Below are 17,496 nucleotides of genomic sequence, written 5' to 3'. Positions count from 1 at the left end.
AGAAGGGCGAAGGAGAAAATTTGATGTAGATGCCAAAGCAGAAGTAGAGAAAGAAAAGTAGATGAGGTAGTTGAACAAGAAATGCGAAGGTTAGAGGAAGAAGCCAAAGTTAAAATGGAGTTTGAGATGGAAGAACAAAGGAGATTAGTTAAAAAAAGTAGGAAAAATGAAGAAGTTGAGGCTAAAAGGCTTAGAAAGGAAGAGGAATTAAAGAAAAAGGAAGAGGAGAGTAAACAAATGCAAATCCTCAAGGAGAAGGAGATTATGACCATCTCGTTATGATCCCTGTTCATATTACAAAGGCATCTCCTTACCCATCAATAACAATTGGACATTTGCCAACAACTATGTAGCTAGGATATTCAGGGGAATGTGTGGAGCTAGTAACCAACTTAGAAGTATTTTATTATAATAAGAAGAAAAGGGAGATCGTTAGACTACTCTTGAAAGGGAAAAGATTGATGTTAGCTCAGAGTTATACTTATGTCAGCAAAGATTGATGTCCCTCTCTCCAAGCAATTCTGACAATTGACTCCCTTTGAAAGGCGAGCTGTCCAACTTCAGCGTAGACCCTTCTGCTCTGCCTCTGCACATATCCCAGATGTATGGCTGACAAACCCTCACAACAAGCCATCCTGCCTGCCTCTGTTGGTGAAAGTGACTCTCCAGTAGTCTGGAAACTTTTCTTGGCTTCTGGATGCCGGATCGAGCTTTCCCTCAGCTAAATCGAACTGCTCAAATTGAGGCTTTGTGTAGTCCCTGCTCAACCTCCTGGAAAATAATTTCGACCTTCTCTTCTAATTCCTATGGAACTGGAAACTCCTCTAGAAATCTACTGTGCTGCCCCTCTGCCACCTGCGACTTGATCACTGGCTCGATCTCGCTGTTGAATTACCTGCCACTAGGAAATCGAACTGCCTTGATCACTAAGTATATGCACTGGTGTATTCTCCATCTACCCATCGACTTCTTATAATCTTTTGTTGGAGCACCAACGACCAAGATTAAAATTTAATCAAGGGCTAGGATCATCTTGAAGTTGATTCGTGTGAGTTTCTAGACTATTCTCACCTTGACTTAATTAATTCTGATTAATTAATCAGTTTTCCTAAGTTTAGACTTAGGAAACATTAAAAAATAGGTTAATAATCTAATTAAGTCATCTCTAGGTGGAATTTCAAGAAGAGATTTATGGGTTTTGGAGATTTCATGCATTCTAGCCTCTCCACTAATTTTGTGGCTAGAACACATCCGATGCTACAAAAACTAACAATTACTGCAGAGTAATACAAGGCAAATCTGGAACTGCTGAAGTGCACCAAGCTGAGGGAGAATTGCTCCTGAGAATAGGTAAAGCTAACACTTCCTATTTGAGAGGAAGGTGTTTTCCACCTATAACCAAGCTTCTCTCTAAACATTTGAAACTTACCCTTGGGAGCAATCAAAATGTTTGCCACTTGCTCTTGAAGTCTGTTGAAAGCCTTCTTGTTGGAGGTCATGTCTCTGGATGCTTCATTGTCCACATCTCACCCTACACCAATGGTGTTAGTCAATTCACTATACCATGGAGAAAGTTGTCTCAAGTATGGATGCTAACTCATCCTCTCTAGTGGAAGCTTATGCACTCCCAGAAAACTACTTCTGTTGTTGGCTGGCTTTCTTCCTCACAGTGCACTGATATGCATGGTGGCCCATTGTGGCACTCGAAACACTTAACATGTGACCCAAGTCTTTCTTCCCCTGGTCCAAAGATTTTGATTCTTCCTTCTTGCTCTTCTAAGTTCTAACCTCTCTCAGATCTTCCTTTCTTGCCTCCGATCCTCATTTTCCTGATAAGTGGTAAGTTATTGATTTCTTCAACTCTGGTTGAGATAGAATCTAGTTTGGTATTCATCCGGACAAAATTATCCCAATGCTTTTGAAAGGTAGGAAGCTTCTCCCAAGCACAAACACCTAGAACAAACATGTCCCAGGACGCATGGAACTTATTTAGTGCTATAGGTACTAACTCCTCATCCTCCACCTTCATTTTGATAATAACCCACTGATCTCTCAACTCAATAATCTTCATTAGATAGTTGGTCACCATCTTTGTGTCACTCATGTGAGTATCGGTTGGCTTGTTCTTCAGTAGCATCTTCCAGCTAACATTTCTACTCTAGTACAGAGTCATTAAGGCATCAAACATGAGGGGTCAAATGGTCTTTCACTGAATCAAGAACAATTCTCTTCACCTTAGCTGTATTCTTATCATGCTCAGCCAATAGAGTGGGATTGGTAGGGGCAATCACCTTTCCTTCCATGAAACTTCAAAGGTCAAGGTTCTCCCATAGATTCTGCAACTTGCTATTCCATGATACAAAATTGGACGTGCCCTCCAAGATCTGACACTCTTGGAGACTGAGACAAGTCCTTACTGTAGATCCTGGGACACGCTAAAACCAGATAAATCAGTCGCAAAAAAAAATCAGATATGCAACTTATCCTAGTTGTTTGTCATGTATCGCAGGGCAAAAATGAGCTTCCAGTCATTAGAATATCCTAGTTATCTCACCCCAAAACCCATCTTAAGTCTCAATGCTATGCTGCTTGAAAAATTTAGTATTGGGCTGTACTAGGTTCCCTTTCATAGGAAACACAGCAATGCATGTGGTACAGCCTTGAAATGCTTTCTTGGGTCATACAAACATCTGTACAATTTTCCAACACCAAATCCTGATTATTTTGACTTACCAAAAAAGTTGGTAATTAATGGTAATATTAAATTGGCAAGTAAAATTTGACATCTCCTTTATCTTTCCTTGTTATCCTTTTACATTTCTTTTATCTTTCCTTTTTGTCATTTAGGTTGAATTTCAAACATTGCCATTAATTGTTTTAGGATGTTTGAGAGTGGTTCCACCCTCATTGGACTTATAAGGAGAAAGTACAATTTCATATCCCATTCAAAATTCAAAGTTTTCAGGATTTCAAGATCAGCAGGATTGTGGCATTTTTATTGGATTCTATCATGTATGAGGGTATATGATTGGCATTTAATCAAGAGCAGCAAACGTTTTATGTACCCCAATGTTGGTTGTGTTGATTGGTGAACTTCTCTCTCATGGCCTTAACAAAAATGTACCCTTCACTTGAGCTAGAATCATTGATTAGGCATGTTATGATTTTTCTATCATATTTTAAAGCTTGGATTAGGCAGTTTTGTCAAATTTGGATGGTGTTGGTTGATGTAGAGGCAAAGTCTAGAAGAGAGGCAAAGGGTGATACTAATGATGAGGATCCCAAGATAAGCGATGGCGAAACATTGTTTGTCATTTAAATGCTCTTGCTCATTTATTCATAATGCTTTCTTTAAAAGTTTCAATATAATGTGCTATTTCTAAAATAGCACATTATATATATATACAGAGAGAGAGAGATTCCCCATTTTCATATTTTTGAGGGTTCATGTTTCTAGGATGTTTCCATTTCGTAAACTGTTTCTATGCCTCTCACATGCACATATGCTGGAATCCTCTGACAACTCCCTGTCACAAACAAGTAGTCTATCCATACATGATCTTAGAACAGCTCTGATTCCAAGTTAAAATTTTCAATTCATGGTAAGCAAACCTGCAACCTAAAACCCAAGGAAGCAGTAAACTAGAAAACTCCCAAAATTGCTGGTTTATATGCTAGATCTACAAACACACTAAAAATATGAACAACAAACAGTAGAATCTGCAGCACTCAAAAACACATCTCTATTTTCTTATTAACTAAAAAAAGAAAATAGTACACCAGCTTGCTCTAAACTGGAATTGTGTATTCACAAGTGTAGACTTTAAATGCTTTTGAAAAACTCAAAACAACAAACTGCATTTACTTAAATTTGCATAAAAATAGTAAATTGGAAAATATGACGAGCATATACACCTCACTTATTCACACATCAATCTCTATCATTCAAAAGATGTATCATAAGGCAAGAATCCAAAACTGAATTGTCTCACACTCCTACCTTGCCTTTCCGTTATAGACAAAGAAACGACTAAGGTTTACAAAACTAACCAATCCCAGTGGTGCACCTAAATTAGAGATAAAGCCTAATTCAATCCTTGCCTAGAATAATGTGCCCAAGTTTTCTATAAGGAAGAGTGTAGGCTAAATCTGGAGTTGCCTCTAGGCAATATACTTTTGTTAAAAATAAATTTGCGTTTAAACTGAAAATGAAAAAACACTTTTAAAATACAGAAAGCGTGTACTTTTTTCAACTGAAAAAAAACACCTCAAAAAATAAACTGCTAAAGATGGCTCATGCATGTAAAAGCATACATGTGCCTTAATGACAACATTGCTACCCCTTATTGACACTGCTGCAGAGTACAAGGCAGTTCTGTCTTTGTGGAAGTGCACCAAGGTGAACGAGAACTGATTCCAAGCCACAGGTAAAGCTAACATCTATTGATTATCCTGCGTTACACCAACATATATTTGATATTTTTCTAATTAAAAATTTATTTCATAAAAATTTAAAATTTGTATATTATTGTTACTCTTGTAGCTGTAGTAAATTACTTTATCGCCTCAGGAAGATTTCAACTATCTATACTCAAACTGTAAATGGTGGCTATGTAATTGGTAACCTAATTGATTTCAAAGGTTGATCGTTGAGCTAGGAATTGGTTTATAGATATAACATAATGAGCATCAAGCTCTCCTGAGTTTATTAACAAAAAAATGAACATTTAGAGGGAGGGGAGATCACTAATTCACTTTGCTGGCATTCAATGTGTTTGATTGCTTGTTTTCTTTTTATTTTTAATTTGATTCAGTTTGGTGTTATGGTGGTTATGTTTGGCTCTTAGTGGTTATTAAAGTCATTTATAGCTCATCCTCCGTGGATGGTAATTGCACACATTGGTGGTTAGTGTGGTGGTCAATTGTGTCTTAGTGGTCAATAATGCCATTTATTGTACTCATCAGCAGGTCATTATATAATCCACAATCATTGTTAGGGTTAGGTAATCTAGCCCTAGCACCTATACAATGTAGTTCTCACCATATTTGTAACCACTCAAGTGTATGTGCTATTCATAGTTATTTGGGTACACAGATACCTGCTAAACACTTTTTGTCAATTTTTGATGTGATGTGAATGTGCTTCTAATTGTCTTGGGTCATCATATAACGTCACATCAAATATTGACAAAATGTGTTTAGCAGGTATCTGTGTACCCAAATAACTAACACATATCTTCAACACGACATCCAAGCAGGCTTTACTGCCCTGTGATTTTGTAGGGTGCATGGAGCCTGTGTTCGAAACTATTAAGGTGACTCTTTAGTTGTGCATGGAAGACCGTATGTGGGCCAATGCGTGACTTTTTATTGAGATCAGTTGAATTTCACATGGTTCTTGGTTTCAAATCCACATAATTAAAAAAAAAATTGCAGATTTGAGGTATTGTACAAGTCTATGTGATGTGTGTGGATCTGAACTCATTGAGCGCAAGCATGCGATTTGTCTGTAACCATTAGCATTTAGTTCTCTTTTAGAGAATGTTTCTTTTTAGGTGTGGCTCTCTTCAGCCCTAACAGTGATGAAGAAGAAAGTTGCAAGGTACAAATCTGTGAGCTACCGAGTGGGTCCAATATGACTCCAATAAACATTTGTCATATTGTTGTCATTCTAATCTAGGATTGCTTGCATTAAAGCGTGTTGATGGTGCTGCTACGAATTTAATTCACAATTTCAACTTGGTCAAATAAGTTGTACCAGCCATCCAGTGGCACTAAGTTCATAGTATTAACAGTTGAAAGGTTCCTATATTATTATAGTTTAATTTCCAGAAATAATTTTGATCAGATTGCAATAGTAACTGTTTTTAACAAGCTCATCTTCTGTATCATGTGTTGTTTGGGTTGGCCTCACTTTGCTTGGTCTGAGCCTGCCTTTGACATTTGATGATGTCTATTGGTTTAATGTTTTTTCTTTCCATTGAGATAGAGTTGTGCTCTCAGATGTTTTATTGAGCAAGCCCAGGATGACTTTTTAAGAAATTTTTTGACTTTGTTAGCTTCTTTTTGGTTGGTGTTACATCAAATCATGTTTTTGCTCACTTTCTTATGAAATTTAGAGCATACTTCTGTCGATCAACACTTAATATTAGGCAAATATCCAACGATTGTACTCCAACAACCCTGAAACAAAAAATATATTGCACTCCCTTTTTTAGGTTGCACTTCCCTCTAACAAATTTTCTTGTAACTTGCGGCCTCTTTGTAGCAATTTTGTTGCCCTCTATTGTGCCTTCAAGCTTGGGTTGTTCTCCACAAAATGCATAGCCAAGAAAATGCTAGCTTGTCTTGCTATGTGATTTCCAGTTTTATTTTAACATGGAATAATTTTAAGGGGGGAATATATATTTTACTAAAGTCCTTGACCAGGGGGGCCGGGGGGAAGGATACTTTTGGAACCTGATTTGTGGAGATTTCTCACCCTGTGCTCCCTACCCAGACATTTTGCACTTGTTGCCCAACATATGATGATTACAGAATACATATATTTTGTTTCATGATGGTTGACTTTGAAGAATGTGACTTTTTATTTATTTAAAATGTCGTAAAAAGACAGTTCTTTGTAGATTGCTACTGATAAACTTCGTAGTGAATTTGCTTTCTTGAAGGATATTCATGCCTATTAGAAGGATACCATTGCTCAACTTCGTAATGAAGTCACTTCTTTCCAGAATGCTAATATAGCGCTAAAGGAGTTAGTTGATTTATCGCAAATGATAAGTTTCGACTTCAAGATGAGATTAATTCTTTGTAGGGATTTAGTTGATTTATCGCAAATGATAAGTTTTGACTTCAAGATGAGATTAATTCTTTGTAGGTATTTGCTTCTTAGCTTAGTGAAGAAGTTGTCCCAATTCAAAGTGATAATATTCGACGTTTTGGTCCCGGGGGGGTAACTCAATTGGTGATCAAAGTAATGTGAGTCATGAGAAAATTGTGGGATCCAAAGGTTTAAATCCCCCCGGTTGTGAACTAGTTTACGGAGAGGAGTACAAGCCGTAGACCCCAAAGGTTTATTGGTAGTTATGTGTTAGGTGGGCTGATGGGTTCCTTTGGAATACAAAAAGATAATTTAACTTTTAGACAAGTATCAAGACGTGAAGCAAGATTTTGATCTACTCTTTTGGGATGCTAGGATGTTATATTTACATGGTCAAATACATGATTCTTCCACATTTCCCTTATTTATCCCATGTCAATCATGGGGGGGATGTTGGTGTTATGGTGAATAAGCTTGACTTTGCGGTCTTTTAGTGGTCTTTAAAATCATGTATGACTCACCCTTAGTGGTTACTCTTGAGTCTTGACATAATGGTCATTAATGTCATTTATTGTACACCATTAGTGGGTCATTAATTAGCTTACATTGTTAGGCTTAGGGTTAGATAATCTAGCTTCAGAAACTATAAAATGTGGTTCTCACCATTATTATAATCACGCAAGTGAATATGCCATTCATGATTATCTAGGTAAAACACTATCCACTAAGTACATGTGTCAATCTTTGATGTGATGTTTTTATTATCTTGGGTCATTGCCCAATCTTGAGTAACCATCAACTTCATAGTTTCATCCATGTGTAAAGTGTTCTATTATCTTTTATTACTTGCCCCGCTTGTTAGCTATTCCATGATATTGATTGGTACATGGGATTACTCATCTTTAGTCTTCTCTTTTTCAAACAAATTTATCAGACTTGGACTGAGATCATAATCAATTTGGCCCAATGATATGGAGTAATCACTCAAGTAACTATGTGATTCATGATCATTTAGGTATAGGGTTAACCCCAAATACATGTGTTGATCTTTGACGTGACGTGCTTCTAATTGTCTTGTATCTTCGAACAATATTTTCAACATGTTCTTTATTTGGTCTAGGTTACTCTTCATGCATCTCAAACTTGATTAACCATCAATTTCGTAGCTTCATCCATGTGCAAAGTGTCCTCTATTATCTTATTATTACTTGCCCCTTTTGTTAACTATTCCAGTGCACTCATTAGTACATGGGATTACTCCTGTCTAGCTTTCTAGCTTTCTCTTTCTCAAACTAAGTTACTGGACTAGGACTCAAACTGTAATTTTGTTGGCCCAAATTAAAACTCAGTCTAGGCTCGGATCAAACTTGGTCATTGACTTGGTAAACGACTCGACCAAATAAAAACAATACATAGAATTTTCAAATTTTAGGAAAAAAATGTAATTCATGTACATCAATGTAAATCCAAATGATTAGACACCAAATATCTAGAATTTGTTGCATGCAAGGGTGCAAATAGGTAAAACTTCAAGAAGGTGGTAAACTATAAGTTGTGGGATACATAAAATTAATGTTCCGAGACAAAATACTTAAGCCTTGAGTCACTAAATGGTCTTTAGAGACCAAAAATCAGTGTACTATAATTAAATCTGAAGTCTGAGTCACCAGATCAATTTGGCCAAGTCCAAGAATTTGAAGTTAGCTTTCTTTTGTTGAATGTATTCAAGAAACGTTGTCGTTTGATCATGATGGTTTAAATCCGTTGACACCTTTCAATAGCCTATAACATTCCTAGAAATATGCCCTAAGTGACAACTCAGATTATGTATCTTAAATTGTTATCCATATACAGTAGTTTCTTGCGTTTTTCCCTATGGATATTCTATGCAAGGCTTCTTCCTCTTCAAACCATAGGTTCTCCTTCAATATTGTTGCAAATAGGTAGACAAAAAGTGCATATCAATTCCCTATTAAAATCTATCCCGACTCAATTTTGAATCAAGTCAAAGTCTGCTTGAACAAATAATGACTGCTTTAGATCCAATTGATCACAATGAGAAGTGTGGGAGCCAAGAAAGGGAGGAGGTGTGTTTATGAGGATGAGATTACAGTTTTTGCTTGGTGGGTTGGTCGGGGTGGCTAGTTCTTTTTTTTTTTCTATTTCTTTGAACTGTATGCCTAGGAGGATACATGGACTATAGCACAAATACTATGATTCCAATTGTTATGCTAGAAGTACTGTATATCAATAAAAATGTGCTAACAACATATCTTTCTATGTATATGTTGAAAAGCAAGAAAGCAAAACCAACAAAGTATTCTAACAATAATGGAATCCAAAATCTTAGCCAACAAAAAATCCTTGCCCTTCTATTAAATCAAAGTATTTATAGTATATACATGCCATGCACAAGATTCAGTTACATGAATTAATTACAATGAATGCAATTACAAAGGAGTGGTTATGAAGGTGGAAAGCCAAGGGTTTCCATGTTGTTTGCCAACTGGCTAATTTTGACTGTGCTAGAAAGATTTCCAAATACTCTTTGATGGATTCTATTGATTTCTTTGAGAGGCTTAGGTTCAGAAAAGAAAAAACAATGTCTGCTTTGGATTTTGAACTAATTTGCTTCCAATGGCATCTATACACGGTTCAAAAAAGGTGGGAGTTCAAGAAGTTAGTGTTTGGAAAGCCTGATTTTGGAAAATTGACTCGAGTTGTTCCCAAGTTTCCAAAAGGCCTTTTTTTGAACAACAAATACTTGAATTTGACAAGGCATACTTCTAAATAAGTGCCAAATTTTTTTAATTCCCAAGACTTCAACCAACATGAGATGATCATTTTTAGTTTCACTAGGCTTGCAAGTAGCTGGCTTAGTCAACAGTGCCAAAGCTTGGTCAAATCATCCTTTACTCCATTAAATGGCTAGTTTTGGTTTTACTCAACAGAGACAAAGGTTGGCTTGACTGTAGAAATTCCTTGTAGATTCAAATTACTTATGTTATTTGCTAAAACAAAAGACTTGAATCTACTCTGCTCATCAATGGAAATAGTTAAATGATCAAAAAATCACAACATAAACATGAGACAAGATTCAATTACATATGCTTAGAGATTTATCTAAGGGGAAAGCTTGTTGCTCAAAACCCCTTCTGTATTGCATTAGTTAGAAAATAGAGAAGAAATGTAATGCTTGCTCAAGCTCCTCGCAACCTTTGCACTAGTATAATCTATCTCACTGCCTCACAAGCTGACTCTGGCCAGTACTTAACCAATTTTGATACCTTCTAAGCTCTTATTTCCTTGCACTTTTTCCTTGGGAATTAGCCCCCTATTAATGAGGGAAATTCCCAATTAGAATTGCGCAATTCTTGTAGGCCCTTCTCTAACTCCATGCACCACTTGTACAACTTGAAAAATTATACAATTGATAGTACACTGCCCTTGAAGTCCAATTTCAACTAGATAAATCGAACTTCATGCATGCATGAGTTAGTTATCGCTGATTTATCAGTTAACTGGTTGAACATTGAAGCTGCACCCCACTGCTAGACCTCCTACTAGTTCCTCCAACAGTTGGAACTAGTTTAACTGACATTAACTCAGTTTAACTGAATTAAATTATTACAACTCAAATTAAACTCAACCTAGGCTCCTAAAATTTAGGAACCACTCTACATGACTCAAGTTAGGCCCTCAACTCGAATTAACTGAGCCAACTAAGTGAAATTAACTTAGTTAACTCATTCTTGTTGTCTTGTGATGTGGAATTACAATTTTTTAATTTAATTCAAGGGAAAATTAAATCAGGATTTTCTTATTGCCATTTTCAACACTCCCTCTCAACAAGAAAGGGATTCACATCTACCCTGATCCAACACCTTTTGAATGTATTGTATGCAACACCTCTCACTATTGCTGTTGCTATTGCAACATCTGCAACTGAGAATAAAATAAAAAATAAATAAAAATTATCATTGAATCAATCTGCAACTGTCTATTGGGAAAAAAATGTTGCTGCTAACTCTGTTACTAAGCCTCCTGCTCTGCTGTCAACACTACTTTGCACTCCTTAGTATTTGACTAACATTGATCTTCCTGCTACTAAATATTGTGGCCCCTTGTAGCTAAGTAATGATCCATGAGACAAAAACACCTCAATGGACCTTGCCCAAATTTCTGCAACTCTTGGGATTATTGCTTCACATCGCTCCACCTCACATCTAGAGGTATGGTTGCATGTGCTCTCTCTGCTCACTTAGCTCAAAATTCCCCCTACTGGAGGTCTCTGTTTGAGTGGATGTTTCCACTCTGTCTCCTCTCTACTTCTCCAATTGTGGCTACTCCACAACTTGCTGAGGCTGCTTCTAAGGCTCCATTTTGAGAGGTAAATTATGCTCCCTCTCAACCACCAAGTCTCTAACCTTTGCCTTGTTCCTCAAGGCTTTGCATGCATCTTCTACCTCAAGTGCATGCATCAATTTGCTTCACCTGTCCCATGGCGATGTGTCTAAGGAAAACTTTTCCTTTGCTAAATATCACAATGTAGCCATGGTCTTCCAATACTGTGATGAAAACAAGATTCTTCTTTAGACTTGGAACAAACATCACATCCTTGAGTCTGAGAGGGGAGCCAGACTCCCTCTAAAAAGTAACTGTACCGATACCGGTCGTGTTATACCTCCTGTTGTCTCCAAACTCAATGTTCTGCTTGAGGTCTTTCTCCTCCAAGTCACTGAAGAGATCTCTATTCCTTGTCATATGGAACGAGGCACTATTGTCGAGATACCACATGCTTCCCATTACAGTGCTTGCCATGCATGCAATGAGAGTAAAATCAAGCTTGAATTGTGAAGCTAGAGCTTCACCTGCTGTTGCTACTGCAGGCTCCTTCTTGCTTGCCTTCTTCTGTGGACATTTCGTGGCATAGTGCCCGAATTCATGACAGTGAAAGCACTTGATGTTGGACAAGTCTTTCTTCTTGCCCTCCTCGCCTTGGGACTTCTTTCCCTTGGCTTTCTTTCCTTTGCTGACTAATGCAAGGTCCTCTTCCTCTTCTTTGGATGAGGTCCCATCTCGATTGTCCCGCCTTATTTCTTCTTGCACTAGATCGGACCATAACCACTCCCAACTCGATAGTTTGTCTCTACCATTCATGGAATCCTGATAACTATGCCAGCTCTTGGGAAGACCCAACAAAGCTAGAGCTACCAAATCTTCTTCAGGGACAGTCACACCGACCCTGCCAAGTTCATCACGACACTGTGTAAACTTGCTCAAGTACTACGAAATTGTGTCATTCTTTTGCATCTTGATGCTACGAAGCTTGTCCTTCAGTGCTAGCTTCCTGTGGTCACTGTTGTTCTCAAACAAGTTGGTCAGTGTTTTCCACATAACGAATGGAGTTTCTTTCCCGTGGAGATTCGAGACAATATGATCTCGAACTCCCTCCAATATGATTCTCCTCGCTTTAGCCACATCCTTCTTCCATTGAGCGAGATCCTAGGCATCAGATGTTGGGGGTTTTACTACATCTGTCTTGATGTAATCTAGTAGCCTGTTATCATCTAATACCGCCTCCATACGGATCTTCCATGCCACAAAATTTGTGGTTCCTTCCAGAGCATACTCGAGCCTGAGTCTAGTGGAAGTCATCTTCTCAGTCTTGGAGAAAGCTTGCAACATTGATCTTGAAATTCGAACCTCCTGCACAAACTTCAAATTCTCTTCTCTACTGTGATTCTAGCTCTGATACCATGTAGAAATTCCTTGTAGATTCAAACTGCTTATGTAATTTGCTAAAACAAAAGACTTGAATCTACTCTACTCATCAGTGGAAACAATTAAACGATCGAGAAATCACAACATAAGCATGAAACAAGATTCAATCACACATGCTCAAAGATTTATCTAAGGGGAAAGCTTGCTGCTCAAAACCCCTTCCTATCTGTATTACATTAGTAAAATAATAGAGAAGAAATGCAATGCTTGCTCAAGCTCTTAGGAACCTCTACACTAGTATAATCTATCTCACTGCCTCACAAGTTGACGCTGACCAATACTTAACCAATTATGCTGCCTGCCAAGCTCGTATTTCCTTGCACTGTTTCCTTGAGAATTAGCTCTCTATTAATTAGGGAAATTCCCAATTAGTATTGCACAATCCCTACATGTCCTTCTCTGACTGCATGCACCACCTGTACAAGTCGGAAAATTATACAACTGATAGTACACTGCCCTTGAACTCCAATCTCAACTGGGTAACTCTAATTTCATGCATGCATGAGTTAATTATGGCTGATTTATTAGTTAATTGGTTGAACACTGAAACTGCACCCCACTGCTAGACCTCCTACTAATTCCTCCAATAGTTGGAACTAGTTTAACTGACATTAACTCAGTTTAACTGAATTACATTATTACAACTCAAATTAAGTTCAACCTATGCTCCTAAAATTTAGGAACCACTCTACATGACTCAAGTTAGGCCCTCAACTTGATTAATTGGGCCAACTAAGTGAAATTAACTTAGTTAACTCATTCTTGTTGTCTAATGTGGAATTACAATTTTCTCCTAATTTAATTGAAGGGAAAATTAAATCAGGATTTTCTTGTTGTCATTTTCAACATTGACTAAGTCAGGTTAATTTAGTGTTGTTTTGATTGGTCTTGTTTGAAAGTTGCCTAGACTTGAACAAGTTTGATAATACTAGTTTCAAATGCCATCCTGTCCATCAAAATAGTGAGGCTGCCAAAGTTTCAATCTCTAATTGGCAATCTTGGTCTGAACTTTGATTACTCCTCATTTCTTTTTACTTCCTTGAAGGAATGTATGCCCTTTTCCCTTTTGACTAGATAAGAGAAGCCATTGTGGAATTTCTACGAGTAAACACTTTTATTTTTTCATATATAATTTGGATTAGAATATCTAGTTAGAGGTGTGGATTTAAAAATTTCTTTTTGGTCTCTTTGTTGTCTTATGCATTGGTTATTATAGGATTTGCATGCTAAAATACATGCTAGGAGGATTATCTTGTTTTGTGATGTGAAATGATATCCAAACCCACCAAATGACGGATTAATAAATGATTGGAAAGAATAAAGGATGCAGATAGGAAAGGGGTTTTTTAGTATTCAATTTGTCATCTTGAGGTGGGCTCCTTCATTGGCGATGAGATCTACATCTTTGTTCATTTCCTTATATACAACTTTTCAAAATCCCTGCAGATTCCCAACAATGCCAATAATTCCAACAAAATTTGAATTGTAGGGACTTTGGAGCCGCAACGCCATTGCAATGTTATGTGCTTGGTTAGTGATTCTCTAGTTTTGATTTTTATTTAAACTTTTATAATTCCTATTCTGGTTTTTTTATACTTATATATTTATCCTTTTTTGGTACAATACTCCTCTTGGTTGAGCTTGGCTTGGGTTTCCCTTGCCACTTCATCAAATATATGAGTGCATATCTTGTTTATACAATATGCACATTGCTAATATTGAGGGTTTTTAAGTTATAGTTCAGAATTCCATATGATATTCAGTAACCTACTTTGTAAGATTCATATTTACAATTCATTTTCTTTTAATTATCCTAATTTTCAATGTTGATTGTCAAATTTTGGCTTTGATGTCTTCTGTAATTGTTATATTGCATTTTTTCCAAAAAATAGTTTTGCCTTTATCTAACCCTTTCTGTTATAGTCTTATTTCTATTCAGCCAAGTGATAAAGCTTAATAAAATAATCCAAGTTTCCAACCAACACTATAAAATACGCAATCATTATACCATCCTTAGAGTACATAGATATTTATTCATTTTGTTCTCCATTGGTAACGTTAAGGGTAGTTTGCTTAATTTAGTATTTGCCAAAATGGGATGATTTTTTTAGGATATCATATGTTTTCTTTTAACATGCGATGAAATATTTTTACAAATTTTATGTATGTTTTAGCTGATGAAATATTTAGAATATGGTATGCTTTAGCTTTGATATATGATGGAATTTCTAGAATAGATTATGGTTTGCTCTAAGGGCATAGAATGGAGTTCATTATAAATGTAAATGGAGTAAGCTTCCTTCCACTTGAACATGGAAAACTGTTGTGTAGATTTTAACCCCATATCCATTAGTGTGGTTACTCTAATAATGAATTGCTCTTTTGGGGTGAGTGATTTATGAAGAATCTCAGACTCACAAAGGTTTACAAAGGTCTTGTTGATGCCCTTAATGGACCCCGGACTCAAGGTCTTAAGGCTCTCCAAGTTTAAGTCTAATAGATTGTATTTTACTATTCTTTGTGATTGAAAATTTTGATGCGATTGGTGTTGCTGAATGATTTCAATTTCCTTGATTGGTGTTGCTGGCCCAACTCGTTTATGTAAATAAAACTTGAATGCTCATGGCTAAATGGTTTTTTGAATCTTGCTTTAAGTTCAGTGAGATGACTAGTCAAGGTTTGATGATGTATGAATCATTTTAATTACTTATGGATTGACAAATATAATACATTCAAGACCCTGTTGCTCATAGAGACCTTATCGAAATGCCTTTGTTTACCATGATGGCTTGATTATGGTGTTTTGTTTTGCCTGTTTAAGAATGATCAATGATTGCATGCTTGTAATGTGTATTCTGAACTGAATTCATGTCTAAAATAAAGCTTATTCTCAGACGAGTAATGGACTTGCTGCCCTCTGTTATTTGTGTTAGACTTATTTGCAACCAATAAATTTTGTTTTAATGCATTTTTTAGCAACTTTTACTGTGGTATTTCCATTGTTTGTGGAGAGGGAGAGAAGATTGCTTAGTGACAACATATCAGATTTTTCTTGATTATTGAAGCTTTTAACAGCGTTGTAGTTCTGTCACAGGGAACAGCTGATGATGTTGTTGATTGGTCCCATGGAAAAAGATTATGGGAGCTAAGCAAAGAAAAATATGAGCCTCTATGGATTAAAGGGGGTGGCCACTGCAATTTGGAGCTCTATCCCGAGTATATCCAACATATGCGCAGATTTATCAAAGCGATGGAAAATCTAGAGGTAGGAAACAACACAGAAAACGGTGAGCTAAGGTGCCAACAAACAAAATGTACCAAGTGCTTGAAGTTCAGATGGAACATGTAATTTGCTCAATTCTTGATGTTGAATTGTGTTTCCTTTTTCGACGATGACAAAGAAAAGGCGGTGAAGGCTATCTCTTCCAGCCTCCTCATGGGGACGGTATTGTAACTTCTACACAGAATTTTTTTGTGCACAAATTGAACGACACCATTGAAACATTAGCTGTCTTGCTCATCTCTACAAGCCTCTCACTAGGCTTGCATTATTGATGGTCGGTAGTTTGTAAGTTTTACAGTTTCTCATTCAAGGGATAATAGTATGATGACTGAGATGTCTTCTATTGTGGAATTGTGGGGTGAACAATGCACCTCCACACCACTGATTTTACATATTAGAGTTTTGAAGTACGGGCAAATTTTCTCACTCAATTGTCCTGTAAGGTATGTTGACAAATTTTCTCACTCGGGTGTCCTGTAAGGGTATGTTCAAGCAATTCGTAGAACTCTTTGAGCAAAAATGGCTGAATGAACTAGATCTTTCAAAATGCATCATGATTATGTATATTACAAGGTGGTGTCATGCATTTGTGCTTACCTTCTGTAATCATGAGACAGCCTGGTATGACTTCCTTATTGAACATCAGATTGTAAAACTAACTTGGAGTCTTGTCAGTTGTACTGCATTTTCCATGTGGTAAAAGATAAAATTTTGTTAATACTCGTCTAGTTAAATATTGATTGTCTACAAGAAATGACATTCGTGTACTTGATACATGCATAGATCTCCTATCGAGGCAGGAAGCTCATTTCTTTTTTATTAATTAATGATGATGAATACGGGTAAAATCCTGGAGAAATCAGTTTGAGATGGTGATACTAATTGCGATACAGATGACCATTATATCAAAGTGATTTTTGATGAACTCTGTACGTGATGAAAATGATATGCCTTGCAATTGAAGAAAGATTATATGAATAACAACACAAACATTATTTAATTGGGGAAATTTTCCAGAGAAAATGTAAGATATAAAATCATACCATTTTTCTCAAGATTGAGAACTTCTCATTGTCTTTTGCTTTCCTTAACAGTTGCTGTCATTCATGCCACTGCTTGTATTCGTTGCGTTCCCGTTCAAATTGCGCAGCTCGGTGACAACACCGCGCTAATTTGTGAAGCGAGGAGTTAGAATAACTGGAGGGAGAAAAATATAACTATGTAAACCGAGAAGTTTTTAGGATTCTATAAATATATAAATATAACCAGTATAGTTATATAAATTAAATGTTGACAGTATAAAAATCAATTCATATCAAAACACTAATTTTATTATACATTTTATATTTCCTACATTAAGAAAAATAGCACCCCAATAATTTCTTAGATTAAAAAAAATTACACCTCAATAATTTCTTAGATTAAAAAAATTTGCACCCCAATAATTTATAGTTATATAAATTAAATGTTGACAGTATAAAAATCAATTCATATCAAAACACTAATTTTATTATACATTTTATATTTCTTAGATTAAGAAAAATAACACCCTAATAATTTCTTAGATCAAAAAAATTACACCCCAATAATTTCTTAGATTAAAAAAAAT

General features: G+C 36.4%; 1 protein-coding gene across 1 annotated transcript in view; it reads left to right on the top strand.

Annotated features, from left to right (window-relative positions):
- LOC149142580 (uncharacterized) overlaps positions 1–16,605 on the top strand; it is a 74,878-nt gene extending 58,273 nt beyond the window's left edge. Inside the window, exon 5 of the mRNA XM_089446803.1 lies at positions 15,699–16,605. Within this exon, the coding sequence (XP_089302929.1) occupies positions 15,699–15,953 (255 nt within the window). The 3' untranslated portion in view covers positions 15,954–16,605. The remainder of the gene's footprint in view (positions 1–15,698) is intronic.
- The last annotated feature ends 891 nt before the right edge of the window (positions 16,606–17,496 follow it).

The sequence above is a fragment of the Pinus tabuliformis genome, chromosome X (genome assembly GCF_031772625.1).
Source record: "Pinus tabuliformis cultivar Carrire ecotype Pingquan chromosome X, CPIR1, whole genome shotgun sequence".
Taxonomy (NCBI): domain Eukaryota; kingdom Viridiplantae; phylum Streptophyta; class Pinopsida; order Pinales; family Pinaceae; genus Pinus; species Pinus tabuliformis.
Note: the sequence above shows the minus strand (reverse complement) of the source record. Positions and strands in the feature narration are given on the sequence as shown.